The sequence below is a fragment of the Falco cherrug genome, chromosome 13 (genome assembly GCF_023634085.1).
Source record: "Falco cherrug isolate bFalChe1 chromosome 13, bFalChe1.pri, whole genome shotgun sequence".
Lineage (NCBI taxonomy): Eukaryota > Metazoa > Chordata > Aves > Falconiformes > Falconidae > Falco > Falco cherrug.
The window spans coordinates 8,112,149-8,128,382 of NC_073709.1; the positions used below are offsets into that span (position 1 = coordinate 8,112,149).

The 16,234-nt window shown below is 45.1% G+C and overlaps 1 protein-coding gene across 4 annotated transcripts in view; it reads right to left on the reverse strand.

Annotated features, from left to right (window-relative positions):
• PAK5 (p21 (RAC1) activated kinase 5) overlaps positions 1-16,234 on the reverse strand; it is a 97,423-nt gene that overhangs the window by 12,230 nt on the left and 68,959 nt on the right. For all 4 annotated transcript variants that reach the window (XM_055726037.1, XM_055726036.1, XM_055726035.1 and 1 more), the window contains 4 exons: positions 11,313-12,104; positions 5,106-5,597; positions 3,185-3,318; positions 1,022-1,148 (listed from right to left, as the gene is read on the reverse strand). In XM_055726037.1, coding sequence (XP_055582012.1) covers positions 1,022-1,148; positions 3,185-3,318; positions 5,106-5,597; positions 11,313-12,104 — 1,545 coding nt within the window. The remainder of the gene's footprint in view (positions 1-1,021; positions 1,149-3,184; positions 3,319-5,105; positions 5,598-11,312; positions 12,105-16,234) is intronic.

Genomic DNA, 16,234 nt, shown 5'->3' on the forward strand with positions numbered 1-16,234 from the left:
GGTTTGGTTCCAGACCGACTGGGTGCTCCTGGCTCTGTCTAGCCTGCTAAGTCGTGCTTTAGACAGGTGTGTAACGCTGGTGGAGCAATCCTTATCGCCCTGCTTACGGGACTCACTGGCCAGAAGCACATTAGTTACCGTTAAACTGTCCCAAGGGGGCCACAAGGTGAGATGCAACGTAGTGCCTAATTCAAGCCGAAATTAGGATCTTCTATTTGAGAATGATTTGCCTCCCTCCACCTAAGCCCTTGGGTGCCCAGGTTTTAGGTGCCTCAAGTTGTACAGCTCTGTATGCCCAAACCACTTTTCTCCTTGTAAGGAAGTAATTTCTTAGGGACCAAACACTGCTGAAGTAGTATTTTTTTGCGTGCAGACTTTAAGCACGTCATCTGCAGCATTTTGTCTCCTTCTCTTCCCACTCACTAACAACACAAAACGAGACCAACTCATTGACAGCAGCATCCCATCCAAGTAAATGGAAGTGCGGGGCAGGCATTATCAAGCATCTTGTAAGTGTGCCTATGGTAAAAGCTACTCTCACCATCAAGGAAGTGTTTCAGCAGTAATGCTGAGTATTCCTGTTCACATAGATTGATGTTAGCCTCCTAACTAGCTTGAGAAAACAGAGCAAGTGTATAGAAGCTTGCTAACTTGCTAACTAAAGGATGTATTAAATATAGAAAAAAGAAAGTTTTTTTCTGAGGCGCATGGGAGCAGGAGTGGCAGAGCGTAAAGGAAGGTCTCCTGTCACCTAAACATCACCCGCGTGGCACAGTTTCTCCTGCCACTGCCTTCTGATGGCTCCGATCCCCCCCAGGGACTCTGCATGCAGCGCAGATGTCAATTACCAGGCAGGCCAGGCCTGTGTTTTTCTGATTCAGCTCTCTAACAAGTTATTCACAGGTCACAGCCCTTGGTTTCACATGCCTGGCTTATTTTTTTTAAGTTAGTATCACTATGAATGTGTACAACTATTTTCATGCCACCCCAAGAGACAACAGGCAAAACAGTGGGTGCTCACCCTCCCGTCGCTCGTGAGAAGGATGGAGTCGCTTTTGATGTCGCGGTGGATGACGCCTTGGTTGTGCAGGTAGGACAGGGCTCTCAGGACGGACAGGCAGACGGTCGCTATCTGCTCCTCGTTCATTCTGAAACAACAAGGTGGAAAAACAGTTGAGCATTAACAAAGACTGTGGAAAAGGGGAGCTGGAGCGAAGAGGCACCAGTCCCCCTTCACACCAGTATACAGCCAGGCAGGAACTCTGTGGGGCAACTCTGGTCCTATTTCTGTCAAAAAAGGGGAAATGAGGGATAAGGAACAACTCTGCAACGAGGTCTGGGTAAGTGTCCCTGCAGCACTGAAAAAGCAGAGTGCACTACGTGATGTACAGAGACTGCTTCCCTCTGGGAAATAACAGAAATGCCTTATTTACAGTAAACTCACTGCCTGCCAAGGAGGGCAAATCACTACTGGGATGGAAACAAGCATGGAATAAATATGAGAAAACACACCCTTAACTGTGCAGACAAAACATCAGGCCCTGGGTGTAGCTCTTCCAGAGTGTTTATCTGCTTTTATGCCTTCTATAAAAATATTCAGGGTACTTCAGTAGAAAAAAAACCCAACAAAACCAAAAAACCAAACCAGCAGGAGTCCTCATTTCTGCGCACACTTGCAAAACCCCTCTGGAAGAAGCCACCAGCCACAGCACAACAGCGACGGCCGGGATGGGTTGTGCACCCTGGTACTGCTGCCCCATCACTGGGTGTCTCCAGCGTCTCTACTACATGGCCAGAAAAAGACCCGTGAAGATTTCTGCTTTAACTTTGTGTACCATTTGCAGTATTCTAGCAAAATCTTTGAGAGAAGGTCATGCAATATAAAAAAAACCCAAACCAAAACCCACAAAAACTCAGAAGATTAAGGAAAGACTATTTTGAGTTAAAAAATAGATGACAGCTCTCAAGAAGTGGTGTACTGGGAACATCTGTTTGCCATTAAACTCCTGTCAGAAATATCTAAGATAGAGCTCTTAATGTTTTGGGGAGCAGTAGTTAATAAATGACTTGCAATACAGTGATTTATTTCAGCACATCAGCTAAGGCAACACTAAAAAATAAAATACCTGTGTTACAACTCTGCTTTTGATAGGAGCTAAGAGCATCGTTAAACCATGAGAGAAGACAAATTTTCTAACTGATTATTCCTTGCTTTTCTTATTGCTCACCTAAATACTCTCCCACTGGTTTGGTGTGGAAATTTTGATTTTTTTTTTCAAAGGGAAAAAATGAAATAAAGGATCCCTCTTTCCTATCTCATTTTATCGTGCCTTTATGAGGAAAAGGTGAGTGAAAGGCAGATGTAAAGAGGGCTGTAAAACCTAATGTGTCCACTCAGACAAGGATGACCAGTTCTATACACTACAGCTTTTGTGCTGGCAAATTGCCTTCTTTAAAGGTACAACGTTACCCGAAATATGCGAACAAGCTCTACCGTAAGCACAAATATTCTGATAGAAAAATGCTTTCCCATTATGTTTTAGGCTTGGTTTGCAGTTAACGCTTCCGACAGTGTGGTTACATGGGTTATGAGTATGGAGAGAAATCACCCTCAGAACTGATGTAATTATGACAGCAAAACCAATACAGATCATCAAATAGGGAAAAGATATTTTTTTTTGCCGTGCTAGGAAGTAATGCATAAAAGTCGTGTGGCTGCTAAATTACCTCCTAAAGTGCTAGCAAATCCCCATCTACCAGCAAGCTGTTTCAGATCCTTCTTTCCTGTCCATTTAAAAAATATTGGTACCAACAGGAATTCATCTGCATGAGCCACTTATTTATGCTGGTAAAGTGAGCGTGCTACAGTATGTGTGTAAATAGATATACATACACACACAGAGGCATATATAGCTATGCACACACAAGTATTTATGTGTATATATATTTTTCCATGTATGTATGTACCTTTATGTTTGTATATATGTATTGTGTATGTATATACAAATAATATTTGTATTACGCAATAAATATACAGATACACACTCACATACAGAGCCAGGTGGTACCCAGCTTCCCTCAGCAGGGGGTGAGGTGCGGAGGCACCCACAAAGGACAGCCGCGGCACCTCCCTCCCACTGAGGGCTTCACGCAGCTGGTGGCCAGCGCGGCACAGCCAACCCACCTTGTGTGAGTCACGATATCTGTCAAAGCGCCGCCCTCCAGAAACTCCATCACAACCCACAGCTCGTCACCAACAAGGTAACTGTTGTACATGTCAACCACGTTTTCATGATGGTAATCTCTCATGATTACAACCTGTGAGGAAGAAAAAGATGATACGTGAATTGCTACAAGCATTATCTGACACTTGTTCTGACCTTCTTTTTCATTGTACATTTCTCTTTGTGCTTAGTAAAGGTTCTGCTATGAATCACATCCTCCCTAATCCTTACGCCAACACATAAACAAAATCAATATATTTACATAAAAATAACAGTCATTGTAAATACATTAGGAAGAAGGAAGAATCTTCAGTTACTGAAGTGTAAGTGGTAGATAATTGGGTTCTTTTCAGACTGCAGGAACAGGACCGTTTATTTCATTGCTTTTTATTGCCAGTTGCTTTCAGTGCAACAGAGATTTTTTTTCTTTTTGACCTGATCCATCGCTCAACCCATCAAAGTCATCTTCATCACATACCAAACAGTACTTTGCACAGAATTTCAAGTGAATGCTGGTAATACAGGGGTTATTCGTGACAACTCAAATCCCACATCTAAAAGAGACTGTGCAGAATTGGGACCGCAGTAACAGCAGCCCAGCCAAGGCTACATGACAGCATGGTACTGGGGGGTGTCAGAAAGGCAATCAGGAGAGAAAGCACCAGCCAGTGAAGGCGGCACTACGGACAGAGGAACTTCAGCATTGCTGAAAACAAATTTTCAGACACGAGTGACCGGAGCGTGTCAGGGAAGCAGCTTGGTTCTGCACAGCACGCAGGACCTGCTTCAAGATGCTACCACTCAAGAGATGCCCAGTTAGAGCCACCACAATCCAATCCAGTGCAGTAATCCGGCACGGGCAAAACAAAGCCAAAATACCCAATACAGTACAGACTGTGCAAAGGAGAATTGTGTGCCAAGTTTGTTAGAAGCTAATATTTAAACTAAAAAATGCAAAGTTTTTAAAGGTTCTAAAGAAACTAGTCTGTCATGTGCTGAGGAAAGATCCTCTTATAGTTAAAACACAGGAAGCAAATGACAGAATCAAAAGGTTAGTTCTCCCAAAAGGTTTCGCTCGGAACCTGCAGTGGTTTTGGTGCTGGTTAGCATATTCACAAGTGGTCCCAAACACGTACCACTAACTTATTTAAGCGAGTAAGGAGTAAAAAAGGTGAAACTCTTTGAGTTGCAGAAGGAAGTCTCAGCACCAAACTGGGTGAAAAACCGGCAAATGAAAACCAGTCTTCTTAAATTTAAAATAATATACATGAGGAAAACAATCTACCATAAGCAGCTGGCTGCTGCCACTCAGGAAGGGAGATGCGGGAATTAACACAGATGGTTCCATGAAAAAGGGACTGTCAGCTCCTTGATTAGTGACCATCAAGACAAGAAAGCAAAGGGACCGCTCATGTTTAGGAGAGGAAGAAGGGAGGAACAGAAAGCATGTATGGACATATATACACGTGTATATATGTATATACATTTATAGACATATATATACAAGCATATATATAGAATATGATGATTCATGTAGTTTCATATTCAAGTTTCTTGAATAGTCTGGTTATTTTTGACCCTTCATCTCAGAAGAAAGAACTATACCAGCAAATGGTCAGATAAAGGCAGCTGGGCTTTACAACCTGACAGCCGCAGGGACCAGCTGATACGATTTCTTAGCTGCTTATTGTGACTTCCCAGTGCCTTACAGGTTTGAAGCCGGGAGACGTACCTCATTCGAAACTGCTCTTGTTACGTAATACCTACGCAGCGTAGATGTGTGTGGGACTCACCGCCTCTTTTAGAAAAATATTAATTTGGCTCTTTAGGTTGCCATTTGGCCCACGTCTCCTGCTGAAGCTACCACCCAAAACAACGTACCTCATTAAAAAGCAGCTCCCTTCTCTGCTGTTTCCTGAGATCCATCTTCTTCACGGCGACTTGCTTCCCTGTGTGCTTCTCGGTGGCGATGCAGACAATCCCCGTAGAGCCCTCCCCGATCTTGATGAAGTTGTCCAAGTACTCCCGGGGGTCACCAGGGCTGACCACAAGCTGCAGGGCAGCTCTGAACTGTTCATGGGACACCCTGGAGGGCTGCTGGTCCGAGGAGGATCCCCAGCTGGGTGGAGGATAAGCACTTGACGTGATACTTGGAGAGCTGGGGTAGGAGGCGGTGGAAATGTAGGGAGAGCTGGGCTGGAGAGACGGCTGGTGATAGTGGGACGCTTTGTGGTAGACCAGAGGGTACTGGTAGCTGCTGCTTGAATAGCTGACTTTGCTCTGACTTTGAGGTAGCTTCACAGGGCCCCTGGGGTAGGTGTCTGATCCAGAGAGCGGTGGGCTGACAACCAGCTGTGCTCGATCATAATCCACCTGCAACCCAAAAAACAGACGAGTGAACAGGGGTGCACAGACAGCTTTCTCGCTGCCCATCCACCCGGTTTGTTTTCAGCACCCTCGGAGGTCCCTGGGCCTGCACGTACCCATTCTTCTGAACATGGCGCTGCTGCCCTGTATCTGAAAAGAGATTTTTTTGAGCATTTGGTTGCTGTGGCCTGATCAACACTAAAATGAGGCCAGGAAAGACCGTGACGTCTTTTGCACATCTCAGGTCCATTTCTCTGTACAGGTACCTGTTTGTAGATACAATAATCGCTGTTTAATGAAAGCGTATGCTCCAAAATGTGTTATTTGCAGTGCCCTGCAGGCTCTCTGGGCCACTTCCTCCAAGAATTCATCCCTTTTACAACCAGCAGCCCTTTGGAAAAATCCAATTTGAGTCTTTCTTTTCAAATCCCAGTTCCTGGGTTTTGACGCTCAGCCCTTACTCTTTTCTTATGCTTTTCTCCAGCAGTTCAGGGATGACCCAGCATCTTCATGGTGGTGGTACCCTGAAATCCCAGTCATCTCCTGCCTTGCCCTGCTACCAGCTGCTGTTTGAGTGACTGCATACTTGAGTATGACGAGGAGCCTAATTCAATTTACCAATTCTTAAATCATTTTCCAGAATGACACACTACTTAACTGCAGTGTCACAAAACTGCTAATTTTCATCTGAAATCAGAGACAATCGCAGAGGAAATTATCCCAATGGGAAGCCTTGTTCATTTGCAGGTTCCTTTCTTTATTTTCCAAGCTGTTCTAAGCTTCTTACACTGAAAGCAAATGAATATTTCACATTTGCAAACATAACAGTTTGCTTCTATTATAAAAAATAATAAATACGTAAGACACAAAACCCACCCAAAACAAAAATACTTTTTTCCCCTGGAAAGGAGCATCTCCACATTTATGATTACAACATACGTGACTCCTGACGACGTGTGGAGCTTCTCAGGGCAGGGGGGTGGTTCAACACAGGCTCATGATGTAGCACAATTACAAATAATTATGGCAACGAGTTCATTTAATCAATCAATTTCTGTGGCAGTGCACAGGGGTGGACAGAGCAGCAAACTCTACACAGCTCAGAGTTGCTACTATTACTGCTGGCTGCCAGCCAGGAGTCCCTGATCCATGTTAGTTAAATGCACATTAATCTGAATTTGGCAGTGTAATCAAGGACCCAACTGAACTGTGAAATTGAATTCTGCGGTGGAACATCATTTGACCATTTTATGCTGACTGCAAAAAAAAAAAAAAAAAAAAAATCTGCCGCAGCATCAATTTATCACTGTAGGCTGCTGCACAGCGAGGAGGAGTTTCTAGCTGGAGTCGCCTCGGTGTGGGGAGAAAAGCCTGCGAGTGCAATACTGTATCAGCGCTTTCCTACCTCATGTGTGAGCTGGGCATGCCTGTGTTTTTATTCCGCGTGAGGTTTAGCAGGGAAGAGGGAATGCCCCTCCAGAGGGGCTGCTCAGATTTCCTTCAGAAACGTGAAGCTGGAGTCTGCTGCCGTCTGAGACTCTCACGCTGACAGCTACCAGCCACATGGAGCATCCAGCGAGCATGTACCGGTGTTGTACAGCCACCTCCTAGGATGCTGGTTTTGTTAAAGCAAAACATCCGCATGACTACAGCCATGATTTCATTTACTCTATCAGACAGCGCTAGCCATAAAATAGAAGAGGGTCAGAGATATCATGAACTTCATAAAGGACATGACATCTGCCAAAATAATTAACATGGAAAACTGCTCAGATGGTTTGGTGGAGGGAAAACTCAGTCTAGCCTTGTCCTATGTATGCAGGGACAGATAAATTATCGCTTTGGCCGCAAATCCACCGTTTTCTTTTAAGTATTGAGATGGGGAAAGCCTTGTCTACAAATTCAAGCTGGACAAATCCACACTAATGCGTTATTTGAGCCTTCACCCATGCCTGGCATTTCTGAGCATGTCCTAAGCTTAACACATTGGCAAAAGTAAATTCCGCAGAGAAATTTTAAAATGAAAGCTCAGGGATTCAGTGTGCTTGCTAAGAATGCTTGAAACCTCTTTGAGGTTAGCATTGCAGTACAACGTAAACCCATTCACATCCTGAACCCCACGAAACCTTGCAAAGAATCGGGAGCTACAGTGAGTAAATCAGCTAAGCCTCTTCTCCAAGGCTGTGTCCTGACGCAGTGCTTCACATCACGGTAAAATCGAACACGCTTTATTCCGCCAGTAATTCTGTTTCTGCTACTGAACGCAGTTACCTACTGAAAGGAAATTCTTTAACTACTACAAAGGGAAGAAGAAACCAGCCCTGCGCTCATTCAAGATCAGGTCAAAGGAGCAGCTGAAGCTCTGACACGACATCCATCACAGCGCTGCAGTGCAAGGCGATACCCTGCTGCGGCTGGCTGGGCTGCTTCACCCGTTCACGGCATTACTAGCATCCACACGCGGCCACATCGACAGCCGGGTCTTTTGGTTGTTAAAAGGTGGATGTAGCACTGTTTAAACTCATTTCAGTTTCCTCTGTGACGACAGCAATGCCAGTCGTGTAGCGCACGCGGAGGAAACGCCTGCCTGTTTGTAAGGGGTGCACTCCCCGCAGGGCAGGCTGCTTGGCCAGCCTTGCAGCCGAGCGGGTGGCCCCACACACAGCGCAGCGGGACTGCGGCAGAGGTGGCAGCCACAGCCTGCAGCCGGAGCCCATACCCTCCCAGAGGAGCCGCAGGCCCTTGGTGAGACGGCGTCACCTTTCAGGGAACATGAAATGGACTTCTGTTCAATTGGGTTTCCGTTTGCTGAAGTCAAAGGTGTGGAAGGGATGGTCCGTACATCACAGAGACTGCAAGGGGAAAGGTCACCCTCCGGTGCTTTGCTGTGGAAATCTCCGAGACTCCCTGATCCACGCGCAGAGTTGACAGGCAGCGCTCGCAGAAAGCTACTGGCACGTGAATGAGAAAACAGGGGAAAAAGGAGAAGGTTTGTGACAGTAAAGGCTTGGGGGTCTGTCTTCACTGGGCTGGAAAAGTCCTCCTGGCGCAGAATGTCTGCAAAACAGGCAGCAGGAAAATGGTGGTGCTGAGCAGCGGCCCGATTAGAGAGAGACCTCTGCTACGTTACAGCAGTACAGGGCAGCAAAGCAGAGAGCAGCAATCACGGACCCTTGGAGGAGGGACAGGAGTGGGTCACGGAGAGCTGCTACCAATAGATGACAGGAAAAGGAGCTTTGAAATAACAGGATCTGGTGCAAAAAGCGGAGAGGGCTGCCTGCCACGAAGAGGAGGGCAAAACCAAAACATGCAGTACAGAGTGTCCAAAGATAAGCAGACCTGGCAGGACGAGTCTGATGTTGTGTGACAGCACTGAGAAGACCCCACTGAACAAAGCGGGACATAATCTCTGTGTCATGAGGGTAACACGGCAGACGTGTGACCCCATGCAAGCGTTACTGGAGTTAGTCTGCAGGAGTAGGAGACCAGGTGGGTAACGTGGGGGTGGGACTGGAGCGAACCAGATCTGAGCCTCTGGCTCCCTACACCTCCACGGTCCCACCGCGTGCAGTGCCCAAGCCCAGCACCGTGGAAGTCTTCTGATGTAATGCCTCTGAAATCACTGATGACGGAACAGGGCAGGCATTTGATTTACCTGGCATCTATCACCTGCAAATAACACTGAAGTCTGCTCTTCACATTTACAAGCCAAAATGAACATCTTTGTTAAGCGCATTTTGAAGCTACGCATTTGTGCCTGCAGACTTTCTCACTGCTTGCTTTCCCCCCCTTTTAACTATACTTTAAAGCCAATCTCATTTGTAAAATATCTGATTTGAGACCTGATTCTCATTTAGTAAGCCCATTTGATGAACCATTATCTTACTAATGCCTCCTTGAAAAGAAGACTCTTCAGCAATCATCCAAGACAAGAAGCTGCTATTCACTTCTAGAAGCTGTGGACCAGTTTGGGAATTGAAACTGCTGCACTTAACAGTGAATCATCAAGTTTCAATACACCAAGGCTGTAGGAGTGTTTTGATGCACTCAGGAGATGAACAGTTCACAATGAGTCTTGCATGGAAACAGGTATTTTTTTTTAATAAAAGTTGTTACTGCATTTTAATGGGATATTTTTCAAAGTGTCTGGAGTGCGTCAAGTCCTGTAAACCTCTGTCTTCTACCCTATTGAATGCTGTACAACTGGCAAGACCAGGCACAAGAGGTCTATTAATTACTGGATTTGTCCTTCTCCTTTCTAAACTCTGTGATTGTTTTCAATGAAGGAAATGGCAGATAGCCCATCCCACACTTTCCTCAAAACTTCCAGAATCCCTATTTAATGCCACACTCTGGCACAGAGTTGACTACCCCAACACATCCCTCCCGCCACACCCTGAGCTCAGGAAAGGCACACGAAGAGACCTGGTAACTTTTCTATCCCCCCTGCAGCTTATCCTCAACTTCCAAAGCCCAGCTCCGTGCTTTATCGCAATATGGAATAAAAATGCATTGCTCTGCCTTTACCGCAGGACACTGATTATTCATTCTGCACCCCAGGACCAGCAAAGCAGCCACAACCTGAGCAAGCAAGACAGAGGTGTGCCTCCGGCATAGGGATATCACGGATTTGCAGAGAGCTGGACTTCTGGGTCTGCAACTGGACAGGACCATGTTCTTAGTGCACAGAGTCAGTGAAGAAAACGCACCGTTCAGATCATCATTAAACAGCAGAGTGGATCTCACCACCTAACAAGCTACCTACCTCAGCAGATTTGGTAAGTCACAGCAACCCAAGACTGCTTCAGCCCTGGAAAAATGAGCTACCAGCCTGGTGCCCGTTGCTAGGGGAGCTCAGTAATGTTCAATGCAAGCTACACCAAAGAAAAAACCATCTCTTGCAGAATATTAGCTGTTTAAGCAGATCATCATTATAGCTATGTGCCTAGACACGTGAGAAAAGCACTGTTCTCTTAACTGAACAAACAGTTACAGCAAACTACTGCAAGAAAGGACAGCTTATATGGACAGTATTCCTCATGTGACTTAGAAAAGGCAGAGCAGGACACAAATTTGTGCAGAGGAGATGCCTGTAGATGACATGTTTGAAATGCTTTTTTGCACCATAACTTTTTTTTTAAAAAAAACTACATTTAAAATTTCTTGGGTGAGATAAGCTGCTTTGATTTAACTTCATTGCTTAAAAACAGAGTGGGGTAAACCCTTACTCTCATTAGCAGCAAAGGGTTAATGAATCTCCTAATATAAATAAATACAGCATAAATACTAAAACACAGAGGTTTCAGCCTTGCACGGTAACAGCTGAAATATGAAAGCATCTGATATACAAACCAGACCAGCATCCCACCTCCTGCTGAGATCTGCACAGGCGTATGAACTCCTAATGCTACAAAAGCTGCCAAAGGTCTTAAGGTTACTGGGAAGCCCAAGCAAAACTCCTGGACGCTGGGCATCTCCAAACCTGTCTTTCAATAAATATCTTAAACCCACTGATCCCTGACATCCATTTTCAGATACCCAGGTTAAAGCAGGTGAGTTTTCACGCCCTCCAACAGCAGCCGTGCAGCTCCTGGGGTCATTACTAGCCGCGTTCGGCACTGCATACCCAAGCATGGCTCCTTGCCCTTAATTTTTTGCACATGCTTAATATTTTGCAACCCCCTTCTGGAGAGGTCACTGTCACCAGGGATGTCACGTTACCTTGGGGATGCCTGCTGCAGTTTCAGACAGGCGGGGGTAGGTGTAAGAGCTGTAGGAATGTCCTTGCTGGTGTGCTTTAAACGCGCTTGCTCCGTAGGGCATGGCCGGCTCCTGCAGACCGGAGCCTGACCTGGACCTCTGCCTCATCGCTGGCTGAGGGCTCGCTGGGTCCACGTAGGATGACTTCGGCCGCTTGTCGTAGTCATCCCTGCCCAGGCCGTGTCCCCAGTCGCTGTACTCCAGCCTCTCCTTGGGGCATTCGCTCTGCACCGATGCTCGGGACGGGGTGTAAGGAAAGGGATCTCTATAGTCCAGGGAGGATCCGCTGGGGATCCGCTGATACTCCAGCTTTAGGCCACCATATTCCAGCGGTTTGGGCTTTGTTTCCAGGTGTGCGTGATAATCTGGGAGGAACCTGGAAAGGTCTGACTGCAGGGGCGTCACTTCAGAATAATACACATCCCGCGAAGCCACCTTCATCATGTGCCCGTTCTGCTTGGCAGCGTAACTCCCTTTGTAGTACCTGTCCAGCTCTTCCCCGTAAAGAGTCTTGTCTCGGTATTTTTCCACGACATAGTCCGTTGTAGTGTCTGACTCGCTGGAGTACTGGGAATACGTGATATAACCATTTTCCTCCTGGTGTCTCGGCACATGGTTTGCGTTTCCTTGGTGGTGGGTGGGAGGACTTTCCTTCCGCAGGGAATTGGATCGTGTCACTGAGATATTGTCAAACTCTTCCAGCAGGCCATTGATCGAAGTATCCTTTCGAGGCTTATTTCCTCTAACAATAGTCTAGGAATAAAAAATTGTTTTGATTAAATACTGGTTTTCATTTAATATCTGACAAAGAAACCCCACTGAAACGAAATACCGATTCACCCAGAAATACCTGTGGCGATATGTTATGTTCTTCAGTCATTTACCTCAGAATAATCCATTGCTAAAAAAAAAATACCTCCGTAACTACTTACAATAGGACATGCAGAAATGAATGAAGAAAGAGGGGTTAAATTTGGCATACATCGTAAGCTGACGTGTGGCATGTAAAGACACTGTTAAAAAGCCCGGTTTAAGAGGTGGGTGTTCAGAAGCCAAAGGCAGAGATGTTTAAAGCCACTACTTAGTTTTTATTTGATACTATTCAGCTGCCCACACCAAGCAAAACTTGTGGGCTGAATCTGATTTGCAGGGTATGGATAAGCCAAACGAAAATCATTCAGTGGTCACATCTACATGTTATTTTAACAAACTGTTGGAATGGAAAGTCACGTATAGGTTAATATGCGCTGGGTTCTGGTTTTTCTACAAAGCTGTATGTTCCTGGGAAGCAAAATTACCACCAGGGATTGCCTCTTGGTTAACTTAGGATAAGAGACACTTGGGGAAGAGGGAAAAATACTTAACTACACCTTTTTCTCACAACACATGGCATCCAGCAAACCCCTGTGCACAACCATGGCTTTGGGACACCCGCATCGTGGATGCCATGTGGTGGTAGCAGTGGTGGCCCTGTCTGTGTCCTAATATTGCAAAGTCCTCTACAGATCCCCCAGCCATGGAGGGTAAGTGTGCAGGAGCACCACAGCCATGAACTTACTCCCAGACTGCCCACAACCCCCTGCCCACTCCTACTCCTTTCTGTGGTGCTCCTGGTAGCTTGGGAGGTGAACTGCGCTTGGTTACAGCTCTCCTTCAAGAAAGATTCGATTATTTTTAGCTAGTACCATCTGAAGACTGTAACACACGGTCACATCCATTTGTCAGCAGTTGGCTCCCGTTGAGCGCCGCTTCACGTTTATAAACACCCCGCAAGAATAAGATGCACAGATTAAGGGCCAGGGCCATAAATCAGCACAGCTCTACTCAAAAAACATTTGCTTTGCTGATTCACTTTGGCTGAGTATCTACGGCTGTATCTTATTTGACTTGATGAATTTTTAAACAGAGTCCCCGTGGTCACCTCAAGGAGACGTCCCTCTGCTGACAGAGGGGGCTCTGCACCATGCCTGGTGAGGCTGCTCAACCCCTGCTTGAAAGCACGCCACAGCTCAAACTTTGCCAAAACATGCATTTCATCACTAATAAAATAACTTTTTTTTTTTTTTTCACATTAACAGCAACATACTTCTCTGATATTCAACAAAAGGCAGCTGAGAAAAGCTGGGTTATAAGCAAAGCAGTCCTGACCTCACGCTGATCCCTGCTTTGATTTATGTCTGTAATTACTTGCCTAGTTTGCTATTTTGAAGCTGGTGATACTGAAACAATAGGACAGCAAAAATAAGGCACAGCAAATGGATCACTCCTTCTGCCTCCGAAGCCATTCAGCAAGATGAGAGAAATTGGTTTCACTCAGCTACAGCCTCTTTGGCAGGATGACTGCATGATCATTCATATTTAATTATCACATAATAAACCAGCAACACTCGACAATGAAATGTTTGTAATTGAAAACAAGATTGAAATACCCAACTGGCACCTCACTTCCCCTGTGCAAATGCGTGCCGAGGAGTAAAACGCCAACGTGACGCTCTGCACGGGACTGGCCTTCACCAAGGAGAGGTTTCCTGGAGCAACCTGCGTTGTGTCTCTGCAAAAGCACCTCGAAGCCAGAGGGAGCTCCTGGGAGCCGAGCAGCCTCTTCAGCTACAGAGAGTTTCCCTTCTGCTCCTCCAAGCAGATGCTCTCTGGAAGCAGGATTTTTAGATAGCTTCAGAAAACAGGCTTAGAAGAATGCTGCTGAGGCTTTGTGCGCTAGGGAATTCACTGGTGACAAAACCCTGCAGAATGTAGGGATTTTCTGCAGACAGGTGCATGCTCGGGAGCCACCTTTTCCATTGTGAGGATTTAAAAAGAAGCACTAATAGTAAAATGATCTTGTAGGAAACCGATTTTCCAAAAAAAAACATTTGCCACCAAAGCCCCAGTCTGATGAAGCAGCCTTGTTTAGCTCTGGGACCTCAGTCTTGTCTCATCCCGACTGATGAAGTTCAGGGGATTAAGAACTAAAACCCTTTTCTCCCAGCACTTTGAGGACAACCACTGGCAAACACTGACTTGCAGGACTGATGGCAGAAATTCCTATTCGCTTCAGGCTCCACTCTGTGAGTAAATTAAAAGGGCCAGCGCAAAGGAAGGATAAAACTTAGCTATTCCAGAGGCACGTTTTCTACAGAATAGTCAGTGCTTTATCAATTCATCAAATTATCAATTATGATAATTATTACTAACAACAACAACAACATTTCTATTTCCTTTGACTTGTTTTTAAATTTAGCACTTCCCTTACGTGAAAGGACATACATCTTGGTGAGATGCCCCTTTGGCTAAATCAGACAGCCTATACAAGCTTGATTTTTTCCAGGGAAACATCTAGTATCATTTCTAGTAAAAGAACAGCAGTGTCCCTAGAAGGGATAATTTAGGAAGTGTTTCACTGAGACCCTGTGAAATATGCTATATTGCCAAGTGTTTTGCTATTTGGATAGAACTTAAGATGTTTATACGCAAATCTGAAACACAATGGGTGCCTCTGTAGTGGGCAAAACAATTTACTAGGCTTAAAAAACAAATTAATATCCCAAACCAGGTATCATTCCACAAGAGTATCAAAAATTAAAAAACAAAATCAAAGATGATGCTATAAAGAATAAAACATATGTTGTGCCATGTTAACCTGCCCTGAAATCATACTACAGAGAAAGCGTGTGCTGGGGGCTCACCAGCACCTGCAGCTTTCCCGCGAAGTTTTTGCAGAAAGTAGCCAGAGATTGAGAAATGCCATAACCGTCACCCAAATTCCCAAACCTGAAAGCCTAATGTTAGTGCCACAGCCAGAACTACCCAGGTTCAACGGTACGACTTCAGTGGAAAGACCGAACTGCTGATGTTGGGGTCTCAGTTTGGAAATGCAAACTCCGGTTACTGCATTCACCAGGCTGTGTGCTGCATCTGCGAGCAGAGGGAAGACCTCCTGGGACTGAAATACAATGGCAGGAATCACAAAAGATGGGAAATTCTAGCTCTAACTTCAAAAGCAAAAAAAAAAAACCTTGAAAGAAAATCTAACAGAAAAAGGCAATATCAAAAGTGATATAAACACGGTTATCCTGGTAATTAGTTTCATAGGAACTAGACTGTTTTTTGTATTTTAAAGCCTTTATAAACTTAAAAAAAAATTAAAAAAAATAATTATGTTTCCATATAATGAGAGAATTCTATTTTTATGCATATTCTCTCTACATATTTTTTTTCATAGTATTTTTTCAACCACTTACTGGTCTCTGAATTTTTAAGCTTAAGGAATTTTCAAAGTTACTGCAGGTAGATAGCTAAAAACAAAGCGTTATTCGCAAAGGTTGGTGGGCGAAGATTTATGAGGGCTTGGTTTCTGATCGTTGCGATCAGGTAATGGAAACCTGTACAACACCCTGGCATGCATGAAAAACAGAGATCAAGCCCCATGGCGGGTGCAGCTTTCACTGGGTTCACCACAGAAAGCTGCCATTTGCTGTAGTTGATACCCCACGTTTATTAAAGGACGCTTTTCAGCACACTGTGCAGTTTAGGAGGGATCAATGTTACAATTGATGAAGGAGTGCCGGTGAATTTTATGCTACCATTACCGTCATACATTAAAATCAATGGGGCGCAATCTCCGTGAATTAAAGCACAGCACTTTGAAGCTGTAGCTCTCATTTCATTTCCATTGCTCTCTGGACAGGTTTGGCGTTCGCTCTGGAGCCTGGTGACAGTAGACATCCTTCATGGTGTTTCTGTAGCAGTCTGTCCTCCGGTGATAAGCTATAATGGATCTGTCTGTGAGAAGTGCTGTCTTGCCTTGTTTCCAAAAGGAGATGAAAAACAGCTTCCGCGCTCAAATACTGTATTAACCTTGACAATAATGAAGTGGGTAATTAACT